The following is a 27,358-nucleotide window of genomic DNA, read 5'->3' on the forward strand; positions in this document are numbered from 1 at the left end:
TTCCTGGACGAGATGGGAAGGGAAGGGAGTGACAGGTACAGCCTGACACACCTGCCGCCCACCCCCTCAGGTCCCATCTGATGCCGAGGCTGAAGGAGTCTCGCTCCCACGAGTCCCTGCTCAGCCCCAGCAGCGCGGTGGAGGCGCTGGACCTCAGCATGGAGGAGGAGGTGGTCATCAAGCCCGTGCACAGCAGCATCCTGGGCCAGGACTACTGCTTTGAGGTGGGTCCCTGTCAGGGCGTGCGTGCGCTGGGGGCCTCTCCTACCAGGCCAGTTCTCCAGACACCCCCCTGGAATGCTCGGTGGCCTCGGCTTTGAGACCATGGCTGGAATTTGTTCATAGCTTTTGGCTCCTAGGAGACCAGGTAGAGCTGGGAGATGGCAAGCTTTTCTTCATCTGTGGGCTCCTTGGAAATAAAGCAGCACCTTTCCCGGTGCTGGTGAGGGCAAGAGGCCCCGGTGGAAAGCAGTAAAAGGGGTAAAAGGCCACGTAGAATTGTTCACGCCCCAAGGCCGTGCCTGAAGTTTGCAGTGTGGGATGGTGGAGAGTACCCCCTTTCTGGGCTGGTCTCCTCCCTCTGTAAAGCAATCAGAACATTTTCTGGCCTAGCATCCTGTGACCCGAGATTTAAGAGCAAGCAGAGGGCAGTAGCCCGCCTGGCAGGGCTCTCTACCTGAGGATTGGCTGTCCAGTCCCTCACTGCAGCTGGGGAATCTGAGGCCCAGAGAGGGCAAGATGCCAGAGGTCACACACACCTGCAGCCAAGCCAGAACCAGGGTACCAAACGTTGTGGGTGTTCCTGGGAGTCCCTGACTGCTTCTCTCATCAGTCAGATTCTCTTCCCACCTCACCCCCTCCCACCCACAAGGAGCTTACATAATTAGGGGAGCTTTCTGAGAGACGGATGAGGCCGGGAATGAAAATCAGCCACTTCGGGATGTGTGTAGCATCTTCCCCATGCCCTGTGCCCACTGTTCTGGTTCAAGATTTATGGTCCAGCTAGACCCCATCTGGGCTCTGACCTCTGCCTGGGACGGCTGAAGATGGTGCCAGGGCACTTGTTCTCAGCAGGGGGTGCTGTGGCTTATGCTGGCCCTTGCCTGGCTGGATAAGGAGTCTGGTTCCCCCTGTAAGAGCCCTTGCCGTGGTGCCGAGGACAGCGGGACAGAGTAGGAGCAGCTTGGGCTGGGCTCCCTTGCCTGGAAGAGATTGGGATTGGAGGGTGAGCAAGAGGCTGACAGTGAGGGGCGGGAAGGGTTCCAGGTGGGCCGACCCCAGGGCCCAGCCCACCCAGACAGCCCATTTCTCATTTCTCCAGTGTGGCCCCCAAAGTGTTAAGTTTCTGTGACAATCATGATTGTCACTGTCACTTGGCAAAAGAACCATCAGAAGGTGTCAGCCGAAGACTGGGGTGATCCTTGTGCCCACCCGTGGTGGTGTCCTTGGTACCTGGGGCTCCACCTGAAGAGGGAAGCCAGTGGAGCATTGCCCTCTGACCTGGGCAGGCACCCCGGGCTTCCTCTCCTCCTGCCTCAGGGGAGTGAAGCTAGAGTCAGAAAGATACTCTCCTGTGGACAGAGGGTGCTGAGGACAGGCTGAGGAGCCGGGACCAGGAGCTAGGCGGTGCAGGGCTGGGCTGCCTCTGCCACTGATATGCTCTGGGACACTGGTCTCACTGCGCCACCTGCAAATGTGAGAGACGGGGGTCATTCTGAGCCTTGCTCCGCCTCCTCCCTGCGGTTGTGCTGCAGACCTGGTGGCCGAAGCCCCCCAAGCCCCAGAGGCCTTCTGTCCTGCCCAGCTTCCTTGCATTTCCCTCTCCTGTGACACTGTTGTTCGTCCCCACAGGTGACGACATCATCAGGAAGCAAGTGCTTCTCCTGCCGGTCAGCAGCGGAGAGGGACAAGTGGATGGAGAACCTGCGACGGGCAGTGCACCCCAACAAGGTAGGCTGTGCCCCTCCCACTGAAGCCTCGGGGCTTAGGTTAGGCTCGGAGCAGAGCACAGACTTCAACATCAGGGAGCAGTGGGGGGCTCTTAGGGAGTTGGGTGCCAGTGTCTTTCCTTCTGCCCGGATCTCTTGTCCCTCCTTCTCCCCTGGCTGATTCCTGCTCACCCGTCCATCTGTCCTGTCCTGCAGGTGAGCACCGCTGGTCCAGGCTGGTGCCCTGCTCTGTGTTCCCACTGCCCTTGGGCTTCCCCCATTAAGTTTGTGAGACCCCAACAGTAATCACCTGCTTCTGTGTCTGGCATCCTGGCTGACCTGAGGGCCTGGTCACCATGATGTCACTAGGGAAGCGGCCTTCACAGTGGTCACATCTTAGGTGGCTTTACAGAGCAGCAAACTAAAAGAGCTAATAAATAGCACAGTGGCACCCAGCACTGTGCTAACCTCTTACTCGCCCTCTCGCTGTTTATTCCCATTTCACGGAAAGGGGGACGGACGCTTAGGTTAAGTCACTTGCCCCAGGTCAGTGAGCGAGTCTGAGGCAGAGCAGAGGTCCAGCCCCATGTCCGTCACAGTCCTGAGCTGGCCCTGGCCCACCCCCAATCCTGTCGGTTCCTGGGTCCTTCCGGATCTGAGGGCTCTCGCCAGCTCCGGGCTGGGTGGTGGGCAGGTGGCCAGCCCCTCGGTGACCGTGGTTCCCCTATGCATGTGCAGGACAACAGCCGGCGTGTGGAGCACATCCTGAAGCTGTGGGTGATCGAGGCCAAGGACCTGCCGGCCAAGAAGAAGTACCTGTGCGAGCTGTGCCTGGACGACGTGCTCTACGCCCGCACCACGGGCAAGCTCAAGACGGACAACGTCTTCTGGGGCGAGCACTTTGAGTTCCACAACCTGCCGCCCCTGCGCACAGTCACCGTTCACCTGTACCGGGAGACGGACAAGAAGAAGAAGAAGGAGCGCAACAGTTACCTGGGGCTGGTGAGCCTGCCCGCCGCCTCCGTGGCCGGGCGGCAGTTCGTGGAAAAGTGGTACCCAGTGGTGACGCCCAACCCCAAGGGCAGCAAGGGCCCCGGGCCCATGATCCGCATCAAGGCGCGCTACCAGACCATCACCATCCTGCCCATGGAGATGTACAAGGAGTTTGCCGAGCACATCACCAACCACTACCTGGGGCTCTGCACAGCGCTCGAGCCCATCCTCAGTGCCAAAACCAAGGAGGAGATGGCGTCGGCCCTGGTGCACATCCTGCAGAGCACGGGCAAAGTGAAGGTGCGTGCGCGGGCCCGGGCGGGCCACCCCGCGTCCTGTGGTCCTGTGTAACGGCCGGGTGACACACTGGATTACCTGCTGTTACCCATGTCCGCGTCGTGGCTGTCAGCCCTGTCGAGGGCACTGATCACGGCCAGGTGGGCCCCCTAAACCCAAGGGTTGTGTCACGGAGCAGGGGCGTCATGCTCCTGCCCCTGATCGCCGAGGCAAGGTATGGAGCTAATGGACAGGATGGCAGCTTGTAGTGAGGGAGTGGGTTCTAGGGGCCTCCCCCACCCCCTAGAGGGCTGGTCCCTGAAGCTTGAGGGCCAGCCTCTCCCAGCACAGGGGCCCCAGTGACCCAGATACACATGTCCAGTGAGGTGTTGCATTCAGGTCACTTCCCCATCTGGTGACCACCCCCAGGGTACTGTTAGAGCCACAGCCTTGCCCCCCACTCTCACACCAGACACAGAAATTCAGGCTCCAGATCTCCCCACCCCACCCCCACCCCTGTGGCCCTCCATGGGGCGGGGGAGCAGTAGGTGGGAAGATAGAAGTAACTCATGCTACTGGGGTGCTGTACATGTGAGCTCCTCCTCTGTTCAAAGAAGTTGGGGGCTAATAAGGTGTCCTTGGTGAGGGGCAGAGCATCTGACATGGGCCTCACGGTCCAGAAGTGCAGGCCACGTGACTGGGTATCGCAGCACCTTGCCGTCCTCCCAGGCTCCACTCTCCTGGGCTGTGACCTTTCAGAGTCTCTGCCCTTGGACTCCAAGGGGCTTCTCCCTGCCGCCCCCTCTCCCCTCGGTACAACAAGAGGAACAGGACCTGGGAAGAAAGCAGGAGACTTGGGCCAGATCTGGCCCAGGTAGCTGTGTGACCTTGGACAGGGCACCTTCCTATTCTATGCCTATCCCCTCATTGGGTCCTAGCTCTTAAGGAGAGCTCTTCCTCATCCCAGCCTGGGCCAAGCTTCAGATAGGCCCATGGGTGTCAGCAAGAGCCTGGCATAGCCCGGGTCCTCCCTCTGTGTGTTTAGAGAAGGAGACCCTGCAGGTCATCTGTAGATCAGGTAGGACTCCTCAGGTTATGTGGTCCCCAGAGAGGCCAACGGCAGCTTCTTCAGCCCCTCCTGTCCCTCCTTTGGCCAGCAGGGTCTCTCAGGGGCCACTTGTGATGTCAGAGGGACCCTAAGCTGTGCACCCCAGAAGCCCTGGCCACCTGGCAACTTCATTTCTGGGCAGCCCCCGCCCTGACCTTCATCCTCCCTTGGACTCTGGCTCCCTGCCTGTCTTCTTCCCCTCCCCCAAATCACAGGGCTGGCCTGGGTGAGAGAGGGAGGGGCTCTGGAGGGAGAGAGTTCCCACCTGGGTGGCGGCAGGTTCACTCCGCAGGGCCAGCAGGCAGCCAGGAGGAAGGTGTGGGCTCAGGCTCCTCCTGGGGTTGTCCCGTGACCCTGCCTGTGGGACCAACAGGTCCCTCCACCTAACAGCTGCCCTCCAAGGAAGTGTGGGACCCACAGCAGTGAGGAGCTGCTGCCCGGGTCTGCCAGGCAGACCTCCCGTCCTCCTCTGAGGGACCACCCAGGACAAGTCTGTGTCTGGTGGGCGACCCCATCGGAGTAATGGGTACATGGCGGCAGCTGCTTGTGTGAGGGAGAGGGTGGCCTGTCTGCTCTTTGGCACTGATGATGTGATTGGGGGAGTTCTCTGGTCACCCAGCCAGGCCTGGTCAGGACTGAGCAGGGATTTGAGTCCAGATGGTCTGGCCGTGATGTGGGAAGTTCGTGTCCATATGGCCTGCCTCCCTGGCCTCTAGACGCAGCTCTGATATCACCAGCCCGAGGTGTCTCCCCTCACCAGGCTGCCCTCCCCTCTCCCCAGCAGCCCCCCAGGGTAGACAGTGGAGCAGCCTTGAGAAGCAGAGGCTTCTGGCTGGGGAGCGGGTGTGGACTCCCAGGGCTCTACCAGCCAGGCCTGCTCAGATCCACCCCCCTCACCACCTGCCTCCCCAGGACTTCCTGACGGACCTGATGATGTCAGAGGTGGACCGCTGTGGGGACAATGAGCACCTCATCTTCCGGGAAAACACGCTAGCCACCAAGGCCATCGAGGAGTACCTCAAGTTGGTGGGCCAGAAGTACCTGCAGGACGCGCTAGGTAGGGAGGGCTCAGGCCGGCGATGGGCTGGGGCGGGGCGTGCCCGCCAGGTCCTCACTGCCCCTCCCGGCCACAGGTGAGTTCATCAAAGCGCTGTACGAGTCAGACGAGAACTGCGAAGTGGACCCAAGCAAGTGCTCGGCCGCTGACCTCCCTGAGCACCAGGGCAACCTCAAGATGTGCTGTGAACTGGCCTTCTGCAAGATCATCAACTCCTACTGGTCAGTGCTGCCCCCACACGCCTCCTTGGGCTCGGCTGCCCAGGGCCTCCCCAGCCCGGCGTCTGGCCTGTCCTGTGTCAGGCGTGTGCCAGACGCTGTGCAAGGCACATGTGTGCGGGTCTCATCCAGACAGCTCAGCGAGAGTGCTCTGTCCCCTGGTGCCTGGCTTACAGACAGCAGAGCAGTGGCTTAAGGAGGAGAGGGCAGGCAGCGCGCCTGTAGCCTTGCACCCCTCTGCCTGACTCTGCAAAGTCTTGCTGGGCTGCCAGGCCCCCGCCCTGGCCCTCTTGGGCTCTCAGATGTGAGGGAGTGTTCCAGAATATATGCAGGACATGGTTTGTGCAGTGTGGAGAATTGGGATGTGATGGCCGTCCGTGGCACGTGTTTATTGGCGAGCAGCCCATGTGGCTGGCGCTGTTGTAGGTGCTGGGGCTGCCTGGGGAGTGAGACTGACGAGGCCCTGCTTGGACACCCACCTGGGGTATGTGGGTGGCTGAACCTGAGACCCCTCGCCTGTCCTTAGGGGTTTGGTACTCATGTCACAGGCTTGTGGTTGGGCCGGCAGGGTCTCGTGTGGGTGCCTGGACTGTAGAGAACAGAGAAGAAAGGATTGGGCTTTGGGTAGAGCAGAGGTCCACAGGCTGCTGCCAGCCGCCGAGAGAAGGAGCAGGGTGTGCAGACTGGGACGCTCAGATCGGACCCCTGTCAGGGCCCCAGGTGCTCCGTGGGCCACGTCCTGCGAGGCTCATGTCCCAGGCACCTGCTTGTTCCTGAGGCCTGTGCAGTGGCCAGAGGACCTTGCGCAGGGTGCAGCCTTGCTAACGGTGTGGTATGCGTGACTGTCGCAGCGGGGGCCTTGCTGCCAGCCCCGGGCACTGGCGTTGTTCTCACCCTGGAGGAGCTGCTTGGATTTTCTCCTCGGTCACTGCTCCAGCTCAGGACCTGCGTCCCCCTCTCCACTTGGGTCCCCTTCCTGACCCCACCTCACCCCCACCCCCCAGTCATGCCTTGCTCCTTTCTTTGTTCACACTTCTTCCCTTCCTGCTTTAAGGCCTTATGCTTGGCTCCCTCCTGCGGCCTGCCTGACAGTCAGTTCGCCTCCCTTGGGCGCCCTCCGTCACGACCCTGATCCCATGCAGCATGGGGTTGTGCCGGTGTCTGAATCTGTTCCCTGCACATGCTGGGAGCACCCAGGGCAGCGGGATCTGCCAGCGCAGGGCTGGGCACACGAAAGGGCCCTGGAATCGTTCAGCAGAGAGGCCTGCTAGGTGGGCGACAGCCTAGGGGAGGGGGCGGGGGGGGGCCAGAGCCAGCATGGGGGTTGCCACACTGCGCAGACCCCTCTGCTCCTGGGCTGCGCACAGACGGCTCGCCTGGGGCCAGGCTGTGTTTTCTACACTGCCCTGCTCTTCCCACGGCGGGTGGGTGTGGGACACAGGGCAAGGTATCCGTGGGCAGTGATTTTCCATTTCCTCTTTCTGGTGTTTGTCCGAGACCCAGAGGCACCTCTCAGTTCTGGATGCCATTGAGAGCTGTCATCGCCTGACGCCTGCCCCCTGCCTAGTCCTGTGCCAGGCCCTTTGAGGACCAGGGCTGAGGGCTGCCCGCCCCCTTCCCTTCTAGCTGTGCTTTTGTGCTCAACACGTTCCCTGCCCAGAACCTGCTGGGCTGGGTGCTGGGCTTGTTGGACAGAAGCTTCCTGGGTTCATCAAGGCCTCTTACGGCCTCAGAGTCTCGGCCCTTAGATGGCCTCGTTCTGAGTTTGAGGGTGAGGAAATTAAAGGCCAAGGAGGGCCAGGGACTTGCTCCCAGAGGTCATGACAGAGCCAGGCATGGACTGGGTTCAGGGAGCACTGGGTCCTAGCCTGCCCCAGAGTAGGAAGCATATCTTTTAGGGTGAAAAGGGAGGAAAGCTACTTAAACATTGACATGGTGGGGCCTCATTGGGGCAGGCTGGAGATCCCCAATGAAAAGAGCACCCCCAGCTGGGCGCCAAGGACTCTGCCCGTGCTCACTGGGCCTGCCGGGGAAGTTTGTCCCTGCCTAGGAAGTGGAGAGCTGGGTCTTCACCCTGTGGTTAGAATATTCCCATCTGCTTGGTCATCTGAGCCCTCCTGAAAACCTCTAATTCCTATAACATTACTTGAGAGAAGGGAGTAAGTCTCCAAAGCCAGTGACGGGAACCAAGGAGCAATGGCCTGTTCCGGCTGTTTCCCTCACTGTCCCTTGGATCCAGAGGCCTGCTATTTGGGGAGGAGGGTGACACACTGGGAATGGTGGGAAGGGCCCAGACCTAGAGCTGGCCCTTGCCGTTAGGCCCGGTTAGGACAGAGACCTGGCTCCTCTGTGCCCCTTCATGGGGACCCCAGCACCCTGATAAGAGCTTGGGGGTACCTGCCCTTTCTTCTTCCTGGTGCTCTGTGTCCCCACCCTGCGCTGGCTCCGCTCCCCGGCAGCCCTGTCCGAGCTCCCAGCTGCCAGGGCTAGAACTCAGGGCTCCATCAGACCCAGAACTGGGTCCCTGCGCTGCACCCTCCTGTGCTGGTGCCCTGCCTGACCACAGGCCCACTCTTGTCTGTCCCTGCCCAGTGTCTTCCCACGGGAGCTGAAGGAGGTGTTCGCCTCGTGGCGGCAGGAGTGCGGCAGCCGCGGCCGGCCGGACATCAGCGAGCGGCTCATCAGCGCCTCCCTGTTCCTGCGCTTCCTCTGCCCGGCTATCATGTCGCCCTCGCTCTTTAACCTGCTGCAGGAGTACCCCGACGACCGCACGGCCCGCACCCTCACGCTCATTGCCAAGGTCACCCAGAACCTGGCCAACTTCGCCAAGTGAGTGCCGCGTCCCGACGGGCAGCGTAGGGGCCTGGCTGGAGGCCTCAGGCTGCTGGGGCCCCTGCTTTTGTCTCTGTCACGCTCGGTCTTCTCCCTCCCTGCTTTTTCAAAATAAGATCTCCTCCACACCTGTCCTCCCCCTACCAAAAATACACATCATTTTGGTATGTTCCCTTGATTTCCAAAGGTGAGAAGACATTTTTTTCTTTCATCTTTTTGAATTAAACATTTTATCCTAAGGATTCTCCCATGTGCTTAACATTCATAAGCCTCATTTTGAAATGAATGACTAATATGCCTTCAAGGGAGGAGGGCCCATATTTCCGTAGCCTGTCCCCTGTGGTTGGGCACTCAGGCTGTTTCAGACTGTCCTTGTTTAATGCTGTCAAGGATGTCCTTGTTCTTAAAGCACGTCAGTGTTCTGGACTGTACCTTCGATTGAGGGGGTGGAAACGGATGGGGTGGGTCATCTCGTCCCCATTCCGGGGCTCTGAGTCACACCTGGTCCGAGCCCCTCAGAGCCAACACTTGAGCAGGGGGAGCAATGCAGAGTGAGCAGCAGGTGCGGTCCGTCTCTCAGGATGGCTCTGAGCTTGTTGGGAGAGGAGACAGGGAGGCCTCCCAACCACGTGCTCCCCAGCTGCGTGTCAGGAGCAGGGACAGGGCAGCCCCCGGGTGGACCATGTGCTGTAGGGACAAGGCATCGTGGCATTCCTGAATCGTCAAGTGCCAGGCAGGGAGAAGTGGGAGATGAGACCCAGGAGGACAGCAGGGACTTGAAAGGCAGGGAGCTGGGAGCCAGCAAAAGGGCTCTAAGCATGGGAGAGGGTGGCCCTTGTCTATTCACGGTCCTAGAAAGTTCGGCTTGCCAGCAGTGAGGCATGAAGGTCAGAAGGAGCGGGACTTGCACCAGAGAGACGGGAGCCTAGCTGTGGTTCCAGCCAAAGGGGAGTAGAAGAAGTACTGGGAGTTGGGGAGGTGATGCAGGAGGCGGCTGCAAGGTCAAGTGGTGATGGGACAGTAAGGTCAGCTGGCCTTGCTGGTTGTGGGAGGGAGAAGGAGAGATGACCCGACAGGCTTCCGGCTCAGCTGGTGTCCCCACTTGGGATTGGGAGCCTGGGTGGAGGGCATGGGTTAGGGGTGATGGCGATGACTTCAGAGCTGGCCAGGCTGGGTGCAAGGGCAGATGCTGTGTGGGCTTACACATCTGAGAATCATCTGCCCACCGGGCTGTTGAAACTTGAGGGCAAGAGGAAGGAGATTGTGACTGGCAGTGAAAGGGGAGAGGGTCACCGGACATTCCAGGGCCTGTGAGAAAAGGTCTGGAAAAGGGTCCCTGGACATGGCTGTGAGGAAGGAGGGCCTTGAGTCATAGCAGACTGGTTGGCTGGTGGAGTTAGTGGTGTGGGAACTGGCCACAGCGAGTGAGGAGGGGTGGGCGCTGGGGAGGTGGGGGTGTCTCAGAGAGGGGGGTTTCTGGGTGCGGCCTGGCTTTCTGGGGCCGGCCTCGGACCTGGGTCACTCACCCTGTCTGCCCTCTCTCCAGGTTTGGCAGCAAAGAGGAGTACATGTCATTCATGAACCAGTTCCTGGAGCACGAGTGGACCAACATGCAGCGCTTCCTGCTGGAAATTTCCAACCCCGAGACCATCTCCAACACAGCCGGCTTCGAGGGCTACATTGACCTGGGCCGCGAACTGTCTAGCTTGCACTCACTGCTCTGGGAGGCCGTCAGCCAGCTGGAGCAGGTGCCTGTCCCCAGGGGGCAAGGGGTGGGCACAGGGGTCCCCTGTGTGGTGCAGATGAGCGGCCCTGCCCGGCCCTGGCAGCACGCACCTGCTCTCTGGCCGTTTCCCTGGTGGGAGCACCGCATTTCCTCGCCGGCTCCTGCCGGCCGGGAGCCCCCTCTGGGTACTGGGGCTTCAGCTGGGTCTCTGCGTACTTGGCGTTGAATGGATGGATTCCGCATAGGAAGGTGTGTTCCCTACCTGTGAGGGATGTGATCAGACTTAGCTCTTTCTGTGAAAATGTCCTGGTTCTGGTTTTTAAGGGGCCACTGACAGGAAAGACTTGAGAATGCTTTACGTCTGTGTGTCAGATAGGAAGTTACAAACCTTTCCACAGTTGCTCTTGACCATCCGTCAAAATGTGTGTTCCCTAGACACCTCTGACGTTGCAACAGCCACCTGGAGTGTGCCCTCTGTGGCTTGGGCTCCCACTGTCCCCTGCCAACAGCCCCAGCCCACAGTGAACAGGTCCTCAGTAGCAAGAGCTGGGCCTGCCACAGCTCCAGAGCTTCCAGAATATTCATTGCTTTTTGTAAAAGTCTACCTTGCAAAAGTCATTGCTGCTGAAACAGGGCTGGAAGGCCTCCCTGCTCCTGTCCCAGTTCCTGAAAGTGACCCCACAGGGCGCTCTGGTGTGCAACCTTCTAGGCTCCTCTGCGTGTGTGTGTTAAGGGTACACACCAGCACGGAGCTCCTTTCTTTTTTTGATGCCGTCAGGTGAGGATTTGCATGTGCACTGTGGCGTGCGTTTCTCATGCACTCTGCGGCGGCCATCTTCCCACGGCAGCACGTGCTGCTCGGTCGCTGCGACCTTTCTTGTGGCTGCAGGTGGTCCTGTCATGACTCTGGTATATTTTGCCGGCCCCCTGTTGCTGGACACTCGGGTTAGTCCAGCTTCTCACCACAAACAGATGCTGCTGCAGTCGTATCTGCTCGTTTATGTCCACTGTCCTTTGGCTGCAAGAGACACGGGAGGGGAAATGGGAACCAGGGCCATGGCTCTCTGCTCCTCCTCTGCTGCCAACACCAGTCACTCCGGCGGCCACCACTCACTGAGCCCCTGCACGGGCCGCCATCCTCCATGACTGCACCCATCAGCAGCCGTCCCAGCGGACAGTGTTGCAGCAGAGATTGGAAGCTGAGCCCTTTGTCCCTCACATCTCTGCTCTGTTGATAACAACTCGAGTTTTCACACTTTCTTTTTGCACAAAGCCCTACCTGGCAGCCAGTGCCTAGGCAGGGGGAGGCAGAGTCCCCTTCCCTCAGCTTGGCCCCACAGCCTGGAGTCCTTACTTAGCACCGTCAGTCTTAACCATGACCGTGAGGTTGACATGGCCCAGGTGTCACCCTCAGCCTGGCTGTCTTATTTGCTAACCGTCCGATGAGCCCTGGTGGTGCCTGCTCTGTGCCGGGACCATCTTCACGGGGGATCAGGTGTAGAAGTGGGTCAGGCCGCGGCCCACCCTGTGGGGTAGATGGTGTGGAGGGGTGTGGGAAATTCTGGGTTCCGCATGCGCTTTCCTCTCTGAGGAGGCACTAAGACAGGACGAACTAGGATCAAAGGCTTGGGCTAGGTCAGCTCCTCCCTGTGGGCCTCACACCTCGCACCTCCATCCCAGAAATGTCTGGGGAGCTGGTAAATATATAATCCACTCATTCCTGGCCCTCCAGCCCACACCCCATACCTGCTGTATCTAACTGGTAGGGGCAGGCGGGTCTACATGTCTACTTGGTTCCTTGGGGGTTTTGAACCACATTGGCTGCAGTTCGCTTGGCCTCCCTAGGAGGCCCCAACTGCTCACACCTGCCTCTTCCTGTGTCTTTGCAGAGCATAGTATCCAAGCTGGGGCCCCTGCCTCGAATCCTGAGGGATGTCCACACAGCACTGAGCACCCCAGGCAGTGGGCAGCTCCCAGGGACCAATGATCTGGCCTCCACGCCTGGCTCTGGGAGCAGCAGCATCTCGGCTGGGCTGCAGAAGATGGTGATTGAGAACGACCTCTCTGGGTAAGAGCTGCCAGGGGTGCCAGGCGTTGTGGGGTGCATGTGCAGACAAAGGCAGGAGGATGTGTTTATAAAACAAGCTGGTGAGGCATGAAGTGTGTTCTGCAGCCCCCAAGTGGTGAACCTCCATTAGGGAAAAACCAGGGAAGGCTGCCTGGGTGAGGTGATACTGTAGTTTTGAGCTTTTTAGGAAACATTTCCCTTGGTAGAAAATGCATTCTGGGTAGGGGGGCCTAATACAAAGCCTGGAGAGAGAGACATGTTCTGTTGAAGAACAATTACTGGTCGCAAATAACCTCTGGATCATCCAGGTGTGTTCTCCTGGTATTGCCTGGGCCCAGTCAGAATCTCCAGAAGTGCTTTGGTTTGCAGGGGTCTGTGTTTTCAGCAGGAGCTTGGGTGGCTACAAGGCTTTGAGGCTGGGAGCTCCAAAAAACTAGTGAGTTGAGGCCTGACCCTCATTCTGAGCCCTCAGCCCCAGGGCAAGAGGAGGGGGAGGCAAATGTTCCCTAACTTAGATCTCAAAATGAGGGTGTTTGTTTTACAAAGTAGGCATTTGTAGTGACCCATTTACGCCTCACCAGTACACTGCTCGCCCTGCCTGGGGCCACCTTGGACCAGCTGGCAGGGGCGAGGCTGGGCCGGCAGAGCTGGGAGTCAGGGCGAGGGTCTCTTCCTCTGGTGGTGGCGGCAGGCTTTTAAGTGGATGAGAGTGTGGAGATCGAGGACCTAGGGGGTGTTCTGTGCAGGCATGGGGGCTCAGGAAGAGGCCAGATGCCACTTCCCAGGTGCCTCTGAGTCCCGGAGTTCACTGAATACCTGCCCAGTGAGGCAGAGCTGAGTTTGGTGGGGATGCACCTTGGCTGAGAGACAGCAGGCACGTGGGTTTGCAGAGACCTGACTAGGTGTGTGGCTGGTCTGGGTTTCTCTGGGCTCCACTCGCTGCCCTCGTCTGATTCTCCGCCCACAGGTGCTGTGGCCCCAAGTGGTCACAGCCTGCTCCCCCTGGGCCCCACCAGCTGGTGCTCAGTGCTTCTTTCTCCACCCCAGGCCAGGCCAACTCTTAACTCCCGATCCAAGCCCATGTCAGACCCCAAAGTCCTTGCTGCCTCCAGCCTACGCAGAGCCCTTTCCACTCCCATATCCTCCCTCCAGGGCCTGCCTGTCCCCACCACCTTGTGCCCCCTTCTGAGGAGCTGAGTACCGGGGAGGGTACCGTGCCCCACCCCCACCCCCCTGCAGGCGCAGACCCTCCCTGCCTGAGTCACCCCTTGAGGATCCTCCTCTGATGCCTTGTCTCTGGCAGGAACGCCAGCCCCCGCCTGCCAGTCAGGCAAGGGCGTGGCAGCAGGAGGCTGGGCAGGGAGGCTGCACCAGGCCCCCGCGTTTGCTCGTTATCAGTCTGATTAGGAGCGAGAGGGAAGATGCAGAGGGATCCCCTGGGGCTTTGAAATCGGAGTTCTCTGTGCAGGACCTTTGGACAGCAGAGAGCCACTGCGTTGTGGGTTTGGGATTAGCTAAGGGGAATTTTCCAGAACACTCAGGCCTCAGAACCCATCCTCCCAAGATGTGGCTGAGCAGGGAGAGGGCCTGGCATTCGCAGTGCTGGCCTCTAGAAAGAGGCTCTGTGCTGGAGTAGCCACCCAGTCCCCATGGGGGCTTCTGCCAGGGTTAGCTGCCCAGGCTGTGGGATTTGCCACTGGGTCCCCAGGACTCTCTCAGTCTTGCTGCCCTGGTACCTCCCCTCCCCACCCCGCCTCCGCCCTCCTCCCCCAGCCCCGGCTCAGGCCACCAGGCCCGGCAGAGTGGCGGGGGCTCTTGGTTGGGACCCGCCGCGGCCACATTCACAGCTCTTCTCTTCCCCCTTCTTTCCCTGTGTGTGCTTGTCTCCCTGCAGTCTGATAGATTTCACCCGGTTACCGTCTCCAACCCCCGAAAACAAGGACTTGTTTTTTGTCACAAGGTCCTCCGGGGTCCAGCCCTCACCAGCCCGCAGCTCAAGTTACTCGGAAGCCAACGAGCCTGATCTTCAGATGGCCAACGGTGGCAAGAGCCTGTCCATGGTGGACCTCCAAGACGCCCGCACGCTGGACGGGGAGGCGGGCTCCCCAGCGGGCCCCGACGCCCTCACCTCCGACGGGCAGGCACCCACAACTCAGCTGGTGGCTGGGTGGCCGGCCCGGGCAGCCCCCGTGAGCCTGGCAGGGCTGGCCACCGTGCGGCGGGCAGGCCAGACACCGACCACACCCGGCACCTCCGAGGGCGCACCGGGCCGGCCCCAGCTGCTGGCACCGCTCTCTTTCCAGAACCCTGTGTACCAGATGGCGGCCGGCCTGCCGCTGTCACCCCGTGGCCTTGGCGACTCGGGCTCTGAGGGCCACAGCTCTCTGAGCTCCCACAGCAACAGTGAGGAGCTCGCGGCTGCTGCCAAGCTGGGGAGTTTCAGCAGCGCCGCGGAGGAGCTCGGGCGGCGGCCGGGGGAGCTGGCGCGGCGGCAGATGTCACTGACTGAGAAGGGCGGGCAGCCCACGGTGCCTCGGCAGAACAGTGCCGGCCCCCAGCGTCGGATCGACCAGCCGCCACCCCCGCCCCCACCGCCACCTCCTGCCCCCCGTGGCCGGACGCCACCCACCCTGCTGAGCACCCTGCAGTACCCACGGCCCTCGAGCGGGACCCTGGCGGCGGCCTCGCCTGACTGGGCTGGCCCGGGAGCCCGGCTGCGGCAGCAGTCCTCCTCCTCCAAGGGCGACAGCCCAGAGTTGAAGCCGCGTGCCGTGCACAAGCAGGTCAGTGTGCTGCTGGGGGCGGGGCGGGAGGGGGTCACACCCACGGTATGCTGCTCCTCCCAGTCATTTCATCTCCATCTGCACCCTGCTGCCATCCCATGCTGAATGATGCCACGTTTGGCCCCACTGGCCCCCGTCCCAGTCCTGGGAACCAGGGACAGTGCAGCTTCAGGGTCCCTCTGCCAGTTCCCCTGAGACAGCTGGGGTCAGGGAGAAGGAGGGCGTGGTCAGTCCACGTCCAGTGCTGAGCCTATTAAAGCCCTACCCAGGGTAGGAGGTGACCCGTCCCCTACAGGCCCTGTCCCTGCTCCGAGCTGGCCTCCTGAGCTCTGCTGCCGGGGTACACGGGTGTCTCCCGTCACCCAGGGCGTACACAGTATGTGGAACTGACATGCCCGGTCCTCCGGGGCCAGCTTGCCCGTCCTCACCCGGGTGGCCAAGAGCAGCTCTGGAGGCCACCCAGGTGCTTGGCCCGGCCTCGGCGGCCATCTGGGAGTTAGTGCCCCCTCGGCGGGGCTGCTGCGTCAGTAGGCGCCGGGTCAGCTAAAGGCCCCCTCCCTTGTCCCTGCGACTCACCGGGCACCGCTCCTACCCCCACCCACCCCTCTGCCGCCCTCTGGCCCTCACAGCTGTGTTTCCTTGTAGGGCCCTTCACCTGTGAGCCCCAATGCCCTGGACCGCACGGCTGCTTGGCTCTTGACCATGAACGCACAGTTGTTAGAAGACGAGGTCCTGAGCCCAGACCCCCCCCACAGGGATAGGCTAAGGAGTAAGGAGGAGCTCAGCCAAGCAGAAAAGGTAAAGCTGGACCCTGGCAGCTCGCGGCAGGGCAGGGCTGCACCCCGTGGCAGCTGGCAGGATCCTCTCCCCGTGAGTTCTGAGTGAGGGGGCACTGCTCAGTCCTGCAAATGGCCGGTCCACTCTCATCCCCTGGTTTCACATGGGGGCAGCAGTCAGTGGAATCTGGAAAAAGAGCAGCAGGAGGGATTTAGCTTAGACTCGAGATTTCCCAACACAAGCTGCACATGAGACTCAGCTGGGACTTGTGCTGAATCCAGACTCCTGGGACCTGGTCCTTGGACCTCTGGGAGGCCCTGTCCCCAAGTGACTGGGCAGAGAATCTGGGACTTGAGGGGTGAGGGTACCTAAGAGTCACATGCAGACCCCTGAGGGAGCCTCATACGTGAGGAGGTGGAGGCATGGGTGCCCGAGACAGCGGGGAGAGTGCCCCCAGCCGGGCCCCCTCCACTCGGGGCTGGTGCCTGCCCAAGGCCTGGCTCTTCCTCGTCCCCAGTGTGCATCTCCACCAGGGCCTGGGGGGGAGAGAGCCAGGGTGAGGGTTAGGGTCAGGTTGCTCCTGAGATGCTTTCTCTACCCCACCTACCACCCATGGAGCATTTTGTGGGCAGTGGGGTGCTTCTGTCCTCCCATTCTGCCGGTGGTTGTGGCAGCTGCCCTGGATCCGTGGCTGGTTCTCGTCTCATTCTGGAAGCCAAGGTCCCAGACAGTCGTCACTCCTCTATTTGCCCCTCTTGGCCCCAGGAAAGCCTGTAGCATCCTGTCAGGCAGGAGCCCTCAGATCGGGGGGCCGGTCCCCCTCTCCCTGGCCTAGGGCGAGGTCCATGCCGCGCTGCATTCCGCCACCCCTTGGTCCACCACATCCACCTGCTTTTACCATGATTATGTGAAGGGGACCAGGGGACATGGGCACCATGCTCCAAGGGCCAGAGTTTGGCTGGGGAGTGAGCAGGGCCAGCCCCTTCCGATGCCCCCGGTGTGAAGCTGGGGTCCGGCTCAGAGCCGTTCTAATTCCAGGGCTCAGCTGCAGCTGGAGTGCCCTCTCCCCTCGCTGTGCCCTGGCCGAGTGAGCTGCTGCTTCTCTCACCCGCTTTGCTACAAACCCTCACAGGCACCTCCCGGAGGCCTTTGCTCCCTGAGCCCCCTGGAGGCCTGGTCCTGCCTGCGTCAGGCCCTGCTCACCCCTCTGGCCAGGGCCGTTTCCCCGGGGCCAGGCTCCCCTATGGGCCCCGCTTTGCTCCAGGGATGACATTCGAGGTGGGGGTGGATCTCTCTGGCTGTCCTGTCTCCTGACTTTGGGACAGTCCTTTGCTGTTGCCCGGGACTCAAGGAGAAGCTCTTCCTGCCTCCCCCAGTTGTGTGTTCTCACGGCACCCTGGCCCCGAGCCCCCGGTTCTGCTGTCAGCCCTGCCTCACCCTCTGTCCGGCCACACAGCCTCCCGGCTTGCTGCTTCTCCTGCCGCCTTACACACCGTGTCTCCCCCACGGCTGAGCATGCTGGGCTGAGTCAGATCCAGAAAGCCAGGGCCACCTTGCCCTTCGCCTGTCTCGCCTGCACTTCCCCCGCCACTGCCCTGGCTTTAGGGTCAGATAGAGGCTGGGATCTTTCTCCACTGGTCGGTCACTACTCTCCGTGTGACTGGGTCGCTTTGGCGTTTGGGACCTCAGTCCCCTCTCCTGTAGGGTCCCCACCTCACAGGGCATCGTCAGATCTCCTTGACATGTTCGAAGTGCTTTATCCTTTGTTAGTCATAAAAAGCCAAAGGCCTAGTTAAACCCTAAGTTCTGAGTCTACGTCTGTCGTAGCCGTAAGGTCAGGCTATGGGGCGGGAGCTTAGTGTGGAAGGGGGTGGGGGGCAGCGCAGACTCGGCCTCTGCTCACTGCGGGAAGTGAGCTGGGTGGTGGAGTCCCGGGGCAGTCCGCCCTGGGCTCCTGCTCGGGCTCACGAGGCTGTGCTCTCTGTCCCGGGTGCTGTGCCCGTGGACGCCGCCCTCCTGGCAGGACCTGGCAGTGCTGCAGGACAAGTTACGGATCTCCACCAAAAAGCTGGAGGAATACGAGACCCTGTTCAAGTGCCAGGAGGAGACGACACAGAAGCTGGTGCTGGAGTACCAGGCGCGGCTGGAGGAGGGGGAGGAGCGGCTGCGGCGGCAGCAGGAGGACAAGGACATCCAGATGAAGGGCATCATCAGCAGGTGAGGTGTCCTGTTCCTGCTCTTGCTCCAGTCCGGGCCCCACACCGCCCTCCTGGAGGCTTCAGGGCAGGGCAGGGACTGCTCAGCTGTAGGTGGACAGGAAGGGAGAGTCTCAGGCAGTGGGGACAGCGTGGCACAGGCCTGGAGTGTGTGCTGGTGGCAGAAGGCAAAGCGGATCCTGGCAGAAGTGAGATCAGCCAAGACCAGCTGCTCGGGGGCCCCTAGGTCCTATAGGGGGTCACGTTTTTTGGTAAACCCTCTTAGAGCAGTTTAGAAGCCAGATTGGGGGTGCCGGGAAAGACGATGAGGACCGAGTTCAGGACAGGAAAAGTAGGAATGAACGTCAGTTCGTTTCGGTGGTGGGAGGTGGGAGGGTGAGAGGGAGGGAGGAGACAGAATAATCCCGATTTCTACGGAGAACATCTGGGTGTGTCATGGAGCCGTTATGGAGAAGGGGAACTTCAGAAGAGAAGCAGTTTGTGTGGGGAGGGAGGGGGATGATGATGCCAGTTTGGGATGTAAGTTTTAAGGTGCCTATGGGGTATGCAGGAAGATTTCGGAGGGTGGGGGTGGGGATGGGAGGGCCATTGGTTTTAATGCTGAGTCGTATCTTAATTGACGGTTTCTATCAGGTTCCCTCCCTCTTTCCCTCTCTCACTGCTGGTGTTTAGGGTGGGCACACCCTCCTCCGTGTCTGTAGGCAGGGGTGTAGTCAAGGTGTCACCAGACCACAGAATCCCAGTCCTGGAGTTTGCTTTCTTAGGACAGCAATACCAGGTACAAGGGCAGTGTGGGTTTACAGCTCATTTGTGTACACAGTACGAGCGCCTGTCCGTCGCCTGGACAGATTTCACAGGCGTGCAGTAGCCGGGATGTTGCCCGGCCTGGCCTCGTGCTTTGCCCACCACAAAGACCTTCCCCAGATTCCTCCTACTTAGACTGTTCCTGATTGTTTGCTTGATTTCCGTGCGGGTTTTTTCATGGAAAATGGTTAGAAGAAGGAGCGGGCCTAGAACCAGGGCCACCAGAAGCCACTGTGCACTTGACCCCACGGCTCTGCTCTTGACTGTCTTCATGTGCGTGGTCACGAAAATGGAAACACTTTCATCCTAACCACCTCCTCCTCACTGTGTCTGTTTTCTGCCAGGTCCTTGCTTTCCTGAGTGCAGCGGCTTATTTAACACATTTATTTCTACAAACCAGTCCTCGTATATTTCCTCCCTAAATGTAAATGTCAATTAGGTCAATGTGGTTGATAGTGTTGTTCAAGTCTTTATACCCTTAACTAGCTCTTTTGCTTGTTATTCTATTAATTATTGAGAAAAGGATATTGAAGTTTGTAATCATAATTATGGGTTTGTCTATTTCTCCTTTTATTTCTGTTGGTGTTTGCTTTATGTACACTGATACACTGTTCTTAGGTGCATAGACATTTAGGATTGTTACACACTGTTGGTGAACTGACCGCTATAGTATTATAAAGTCATCTTCCTTGGTTCTCATAATAGTTCTTGCTCTGAAATCATTTTTAGATGTTGATGCAGCTCCCCCAACTTTCTTTTAATTAGTATTAGCCCAGTACATCCTTTTTCATCCTTATACTCTTAACCCAGCTGTGCGTCTCTGTATGAAGTTTCTCTTACAGACACCTTACTGTTGGTTCTTGCTTTTTATCTGATAGTTTCTGCCTCTTAATTGGAGTGTTCAGGCCACTTACATGTAACATAATTGTCAATATAATTATGTTTAAACCTATTATCTTGCTACTTGTTTTCTATTTGTACTGTTTTAGTCCCTTTTTTCCTACCCTCTTGTATGGAGTATTTTTTATTATTCTATTTTATCTTTGCCGTTGGTTTAGTAGTTAATCTCTGTTGTTGCTTTAGGACAGTGGTTAGAACCTTCCTGTGAAGGAGCAGATAATAACTGTTTTCCCTTTTGCAGGCCATACGGTGTCTGCTGTGGCTGTTCGACTCTGCTGTCACAGCGGAGCTCCGTGTGCGGTGTGGCTGCTGGCAGACACAGGCAGGGGGCCTGGCTTGGCCCGTGCCCTGGCTGGCATAGCAGGCACGCGGGCGTCCTCTTTGTTCCTCTGTACTTACTGTACCTTTGCTCTCCGGCTGTGTTTAAGGTTTATGTATTTATTACTCATGGCCAACAATTCGATTATGATGTGCCTTGGCGTGGTTTCCTTCACGTTGCTTGGGTTTGTTGAGCTCTTGGACCTGTGGGTATAGAGTCCCGCCTTCCGAGGCAGTCCTCTGGGCCTCCCGCTGCACGTGGGCTCGCTGCTCTTGTTGTCCCACGTCACACTGAGGCGCTGTCACTTCCTTGTTCCTGTGTTCTAGCTTAGGTCATTTCTGCAACTGTGTCTCCAAGTTACTGATCATTTCTTCCTCAGTGTCTAATCTGCTATGAAGTCTATTTGGTACCTTTTTTTTTTCTCCTATTTCACATATTGTATATTTATCTCTAGACCTTGGTTTAAGTTCCAAACTTCTCATTATGCTCATGCTTCCCTCTATTTTCTTAAACGTGTGGGATGTATTTATAATAGTTGCTTTAATGTCCTTGCCTACTAATTCTATCATCTATGACATTTCTGAAACTTTTTTTTTCTATTAATTTCCTTCCTGGTTAGGGGTTATATTCTTCTACTTCTCTGCGTGCTTGGTTGGATGCCAGGCATTGTGAATCTTATGTAAGTGCTGGATATTTTGTGTTCCTTTAACTATTTGGGGCTTTGTTCTGGGAAACAATGAGGTTACTTGGAATCCCTTTGGATTCTTTTGAGGCTTACGTGTAAACTTGCTTCGGGTGGGTCCTGGCCAGGCTTTCATCAGGCAGTTTCCTTCTGAGGACTCCGCTTCAGGCCTCTGTGTTAATGTGCGTCTCTCCACCGTGCATGAGCTCTGCCTGGGGTGGTTTTGTGAACTCCTTTCCAGTGGTTCGTGCCCCAACCCAGTTGTTTTCTCACAGGCTTACAGACCAGTCCTCAGCCAGAGACCCAAGGGGGTCCCTCAAGGAGATAGGGGAAGCCCTCTCTGCAGTATCCCCCGTTGGCACCATCCTGAGAGTCCTGGCCACCTCACTTCCGTGCCTGTCCTGCGTCTCCCCGACTCTGATGTCGTGCCCTTCCTTTTGTTTGGCCTGGACACTGACTGCATGGGGCCCCTTCTTGTGCGAGTCACTGGGCTGTGCTCCCTGTTGTTCAGTATCCAGAACGTTTGTTTCATACACAGGGGTGGGCAGAAGTAGGTCTGCAGGTGTGAGTGCACGAAACACAGTTATTCTTTTGAGGTACTAAAGCTATTATAATCATAATCTGCACATCTTTATACAAACAACTGTAAACCTACTTTTGCTCACCCCTGTATTTTGTCTGGTTTTCTAGTTTTTTGGTTTTGTTTCCTTCTTTTTATGATGGCAGGAAGGTAGATCCAGTCCCTGTTTTTCCACCATGGCTGGAAACGGAAGTCTCCCCCAGTGTCATTTCCCTTCCGATGATACCACGTACTGTCCCTCCTCCCCCATCTCCCTCCCCGCTGCCCCCTCTCACAGGCTTTGCTCCGTGACTACCTTTCTGTGACAAGGAACCCCCTGCTTGGCGCAGGGCCACACCCCTTCCTCCTGATCAGTGCTCCTGATCCTGTGGACTGCTCACGACAGCCGGTGTGGTACCGGCCCCAGCCCCGTTGACCCCCAGGGCTTGCCCAGCAACAGGGACTGCTCGCTGGGCTAGGCAGTTGGCAGATAGAGGTGGGAATGAAGCTGTGGGAGGAGATGGGCCTGTCTGAGAAGCGTCTGTAGAGCAAGAAGAACGGAGGGTGAGGCGGAGTCCTGTGGAGCCCCCGCATCCAAGCGGCAGGCAGGACATGGCATTGGCAGGCAGCGGCCTGGGAGCCGGCGGGCAGACCCGGAGAGTGTGGGCTCCAGAAGCTGGAGGAAGGGAGCTGGCGGGCAGGAGAGATGGAGAGTGATTGACAGGTGTGGGAGAGACCAGCAGGAGGGGGCCAGGCAGGGTCTCAGGGAAAGAGCAGCTGGTGGCAGGCCCGCAGCTGCCTGAGCTCCGGGCTTCTGCAGACGGTGCTCCGCCCGTCGGCCGTGCTCAGCTTCTGCCTGCGGACCTTGCTCGTCCTTCAGATGTACGATTCAGCGTGTGCGCCACCACCCCCTCCTCCTCCAGGGCAGTTAGCTCCTTCCCGCTCTTGGTCCCCGTGGCTTCTGAGCTTCCCGGGCAGGGTGTAGCTGCTGCTGCCCGTCCGTGTCCCTGCTGCCTTGTGAGCTCCTTGAGGGGAAGGACTGCCTGTTGTTCATCTCGCTACCACGAGTGCCCGGCACAGCCTTGGTGAACACAGGGTCGTGGAGAAAGCTCTAGAGCCCTGCAGGGTCTTTGTCTTCCCACCCAAACCATAGTTCCCACAGCTGTATACCACCTGCCGGGCTCTGGGGGGTGGGGAGGGTCCAACACCCACTCCCACGCCCTGGAAGAACATCAGGAACAGGGGAGACCCAGTGGCTGCTGGGGATTTGGGAATACAATCAGGCAGGCAAAATGTAAGGAAGAAGACATAATCAAAATGTCAAAAATGAAGGATAAAGAGAGAATCTTAAAAACAGCAAGAGAGAAGAGAATTATGTACAAAGGGGTCCCAATAAGACTATCAGCTGATTTCTCAAAAGAAACTCCACAGGCAAGAAGGGACTGGAAAGAAATATTCAAAGTAATGAAAAGCAAAAACCTACAGCCACGATTACTCTATCCAGCGAAGCTGTCATTCAGAATAGAAGGGCAGAGAAAGTGCTTCCAGGAACAAGTAAAACTGAAGAAGTTCATCAGATCCAAACCACTGTTATATGAAATGTTAAAGGGACTTGTTTAGGAGAAGGAGGATCAAAACTATGAACATTAAAATGAAAACTATATTACAGCAACCAACAGCAGAAGCTAGGGAACCAAAACAAAGGCAAACTAAGTGGGCAACAAGAGTGGGAAAAGAATTATAGGCATGGGGAACATTTTGGGGGGACATCAGTGGGGAGGGGGAAAGGAAGGGAGATGGTACAGGAATTAAGAAGCGTAGTAGGAGGGAGTGGAGTAGACAGATATTTAGAAGAACTATATGTACAGCCAATGGGAATAGACTTAGGGGGGGAACTGGGGGAAGGGGAGTCACTGGATGGAGGCGAACAAAAGGAAAAGAAATTGGGACAACTGTTAACAGCATAATCAATAAAGCATATTTTTTTTAAAAATATAAGGAAAGGAGTAGGTCCAGCCCATGAGGTGGCTGGGGGCCAGCCGGAGGGCCTCTGTTCTCAGCACGTGTGGGAGGTCTGTGGCCCAAGGAGGGACTCTCCTACATGTCTTTCTGCGCAGGCATGATGACTTGTGCCCACAAGGCCCACACCCACCTCATCATCTGCTCCCTCAAGCGCCAGTCTCACTGTCCTTGTCTCTGGTCACAGGTTGATGTCAGTGGAGGAGGAGCTGAAGAAGGACCATGCGGAGATGCAGGCAGCTGTAGATTCCAAACAGAAGATCATTGATGCCCAGGTGGGGGCTCCAGCCCTTTGGTTGGCCACAGGTGGTAAAGGACCTGGGATTGGGGCGGTGACTTTGGCTTCTCCACATCCTTAGTCACACCCGCTGCAAGAGCTGCGGAGGACAGGCGACCAGGGTCTCTGCCCTGAGAGCCAGGCCTGAGGGGTCACTAGCACAGGCTGCGGACGGATGGGGGTGGGGCAGTTGCCTTTCACCAGGAGCGCTGACCGAAGAGTGGGCCTGTTGGGAGGGGCGGGAAGGCAGGGCTGACACAGGCAGCAGGGGGAGCGGGGCTAGGGTGGGGACTCCTGCTCAGAGCTGTGGCTTCCCAGTGCGTTGAGGGGGCCGACATGTGGAGGCTCTGGTTCCAGCCTCCTTCCCCCAGGGCTGTTGCCTTGTCTTCTCAGTTGCCCCAGAATGGGGCCGGGCCTTGCTCTGGCAGGGAGCTGTGACACTGTGTGTCCCAGGCACTTGCACAGGCACCTGCCTCGGGCTCAGGCGGTGGGTGGGTAACACCACTGGGGCTGCTTTGCTGGACCAAGAAGCGGGATGTGGTGGAGACGTGAGGAAGGCAGACTCAGGAGGTCGCGGCCCTTGGGGTCAAGGGCACCCCGGCCCACTTGCCCACTGCTTAGTAGCCTTCACACCGGGCACTGGCCGTTCCTGCATCTCCTCCAGGCCCCCTTCCTCCCGCCCCAGCACCGGTAGGTGCACAGAGCCCCAGGGAGATCCCTTCCCCCCGTGACCCTGTGCCACACCCCCTGTTCGCAGGAGAAGCGCATCGCCTCCCTGGACGCCGCCAACGCCCGCCTCATGAGCGCCCTGACGCAGCTGAAAGAGAGGTACAGCATGCAGGCCCGTAACGGCATCTCCCCCACCAACCCCACCAAATTGCAGATTACCGAGAACGGCGAGTTCAGAAACAGCAGCAATTGTTAACCTGCCCGAGGAGAGGGAGGACTGTGGTGGCCCAGGGCCGGGCCTCGGCCTGGGGAGCAGCACCCCACAGGTGCAGCCCCAATGCGGGCGGCAAGAGGCCGAGGCTCGTCTCCCCGTGCCCTCCGCCCGCGGTCCAGGAGGCGGCCACAGAGGGAGCCGAGAGAGACCGACGCAGCGGGCGCCCCCCCTGCTTCCACCTGAGAAGCAAGTTGGGTGCGGGCTGAAGAGACTGCACGCGGGGCGCGGGACAGCCTGGGGGAGCGGGGGCTGGCCCACATGTGTCTCTGTTGGTTACTGGATTTGGCGTGTGTCGCCTTTCCTCCTGACCTGGCCAAGTGCATGTACCCCCCGTGCTCCCCAGGGAGGGAGCTGCCCGGACAGGTGGGGGATTAAAGGACTGGGGCCCAGGCTCCCCCTGTGGGACCTGCCCCTCAGTTTCAGGAGCTGAAGGTCGGTTGGCAGGCAGGGAGAGGGTGGGGAGGATGGATCGGCCGGAGTTCTGTGTCCCCTGCCCGGCTCTGAACACCTGCCACTGCATGCAGCCTGCCGGGGGCCCTTCCCGCTGTGCGCGACCGAGGATTCACCCGCACCTGTCCCCACACTGCCCGCCTTCCTCTCCCTCCGTCCCTCCCTCAGTCGTTCTGCCAAAAAGACCCAGTGAGGCTCACGTACCTGTCCTCTGGGCCCTCGCACCTGTAGAGAGGATCCGGAGCCTCCCTCCCTTGCCCCCCTGGCCCAGGCTGATGCTCTGGGGCTCCCGAAGCCAAAGATCCGGGCCGAGCTGGCCCAGACGACACCGTGCGTGCTGCTTGCCCTCCTGTGGCCTCGCAGGCAGTGGCCGCTGGTGCTCCCCCTGAGAGAAAGGCTGATCTTTCCCGAGTGGTGGTTAAAAAAATTCTAATGCCCACGGGCCCTGAGAATGTGGATAACTGTGATTTTCTTTCCTTTCACAGTATGCATTAGAAACAAAAGCCCGCTTGCTCGCTTGCTGGAACACAGGGGCCTTTTAAATTGAGCGTGCGCACTGCATGGGAAATAGCGGCCCTGGAGGATGTTAGACTTGCTCCCTCTCCAAGACAGCAGCGGCCTGCACCAGGCCCCGTGTGTGCGGCCGGCCTCCTCCTCACCCTTCCCGGGCCCCCAGCCAAGGACCCAGGCGCTGCAGACAGGCGAGGGGCACACCCCACAGCTGGGGCCGGTTTTCCTCAGCTCTAGGCTGTTCCATAGCTTTTCAGCCCTCCCTGCCCCATAGGTGGGCAGGAGCTTGGGTCTGTCTGGGCACCTCCCTGTTGCCGGCCCCGGCCCTGGGTACCCGAGCTGGCGCGTTCGCCCCGCAGCAGAGCCAGGGCCGAGCCAGAGCCGCCCCTCAGCCTCAGTCTCAGCCTCAGGCAGCTGAGGAGACCCTTGGAAAGAGCGCTGAGCCCTTCTGCCCCAGGGGCTGCAGACGCACCGCCCGGGCTGGGGTTGCCACTGAGCCCGCCAGGAGGGGGCGTGGGGGGTGGTCCAGACCACACTGAATCCCCTTCCTGCGCCTGCGCTCAGAGACTGGGCTCTGCGGTGAAATCTGCAGTTCAGTTAGGCCAGAGCCGTGCTGGCGGGGCAAGGGCGGCCCCCAAGGGCCACAGGCCTCGTGAGGGACGGCCATGGGGCCGAGGCCCTGTTTTCACTGCTGGCCTCACGGGCAGGGCCTGGCCCCAGTGATGCCCTCTGGTTCAATTTCACCCCCCCCCCCCCCCACTGCCCCGTGAGTCCTCCCCTCCCCACCCCACTCCTCTCCCACCGATGCCTCATAGAGCGACCTCGGACTGATCGCCTCTTAGCGATCCAGGGGGGGGGGGTTCCCAGGCCCGGCAGCGGGTGTGGGAGGCCGGTGCAGTGGCCGGTGCTGGCGGCCCTTGGCTGGGCCGTGAGCTCTCAGGCCGAGAACCTTACTTACCTAGTGCAAAAACTGTAAAAGTGTACAGACTCTTCTCAGATTTTTATCTGCATTGCAAGTCTGACCATTTTTGTAAATGTTCTTGGTGTTTGACTGTAATGTAACTATTTCACCTAATGGTTGTACATAGTCCTCTAGTCCTGGTGCTGCCGAGGGCCGCCCGGGACCGCTGCTCTCCGATGGTTTGTATTTTATTTTTTAATCTAGAGAACAGTATTGGCCAGGAAGAAGAGGTTTGGGATTTGGGTGTGGGGGTTTATTCCCTGCCCCTGGCATTTACTTGTTTGCTTTGCAGTGTGCTGTCTGGGTGGGGTGGACAGGGACATGCGCCCTGGGTGGGCCAGCAAAGGGGCTCCCATCTGGGCCACACACGCTTGTGTCTTGGTGTTGGGTGCTGCCTGCAGACAGGGCCGGGTTGCCAGAGGGTCCGCAGGGAGGGAGGTGAGGGAAGGCAGTCCCTGCTCAGGGAGGACCAAGGTCCCAGGCCCAGACCCGGCTGGAGACGGCTCTCCCCTCCTTTGCCAACACAGAGAGGCCTGACTTTTTTGCTTAACTTTTATGTTTAGGGTGAAGGAAACTGCCAAACTTCCTATAAGTGAAGAATTTTCCGACTGCCCAGTAAGGGGGGTGGGGAACCGAGGCCAGAGCTCCACGCCCCCCCACCCTGCAGAGCATCTGCCCGGGAGGTGCCTCTCTCCCTCCCCCCATCCGTCTGCGGAAGGCAGACTGCCCAGGGAAACAGCCCCTCTCTTTTCTACACACTCAGCCCCCAGAGCCGTCCGGCCCCCCACCTCCCTGCCCCCTCCTTTTGTAAGTATGTGAAAAGGACAGAACTGCAAACGTGGAGTCTTGGCTGGAGCCCCTCCAGCTGTGACTTTTAACTATGTAATAATGTACAGAGAAAGTTGTTGGTGTTCTAAGACTGTGTGGCTGTGCAATTTCTGTACATTTGCAA

The 27,358-nt window shown here is 59.0% G+C and overlaps 1 protein-coding gene across 9 annotated transcripts in view; it reads left to right on the forward strand.

The window, feature by feature from the left end:
- DAB2IP (DAB2 interacting protein) overlaps positions 1-26,192 on the forward strand; it is a 182,887-nt gene extending 156,695 nt beyond the window's left edge. For 6 of the 9 annotated variants that reach the window (XM_090274670.1, XM_090274668.1, XM_090274675.1 and 3 more), the window contains 13 exons: positions 71-224; positions 1,852-1,950; positions 2,667-3,221; positions 5,218-5,362; positions 5,439-5,583; positions 8,173-8,409; positions 9,959-10,160; positions 12,028-12,206; positions 14,101-14,989; positions 15,635-15,787; positions 17,790-17,983; positions 23,453-23,540; positions 24,300-26,192. In XM_090274670.1, the coding sequence (XP_090130796.1) occupies positions 71-224; positions 1,852-1,950; positions 2,667-3,221; positions 5,218-5,362; positions 5,439-5,583; positions 8,173-8,409; positions 9,959-10,160; positions 12,028-12,206; positions 14,101-14,989; positions 15,635-15,787; positions 17,790-17,983; positions 23,453-23,540; positions 24,300-24,467 (3,208 nt within the window). In that variant the 3' untranslated portion in view covers positions 24,468-26,192. The remainder of the gene's footprint in view (positions 1-70; positions 225-1,851; positions 1,951-2,666; positions 3,222-5,217; positions 5,363-5,438; positions 5,584-8,172; positions 8,410-9,958; positions 10,161-12,027; positions 12,207-14,100; positions 14,990-15,634; positions 15,788-17,789; positions 17,984-23,452; positions 23,541-24,299) is intronic. The other 3 variants (XM_090274671.1, XM_090274669.1, XM_090274672.1) reach the window with 3 other exon arrangements.
- Positions 26,193-27,358: the final 1,166 nt, after the last annotated feature.

Source organism: Furipterus horrens, unplaced genomic scaffold (genome assembly GCF_987537825.1).
Source record: "Furipterus horrens unplaced genomic scaffold, mFurHor1.1.pri manual_scaffold_4, whole genome shotgun sequence".
In the NCBI taxonomy this organism is placed as follows: Eukaryota; Metazoa; Chordata; class Mammalia; order Chiroptera; family Furipteridae; genus Furipterus; species Furipterus horrens.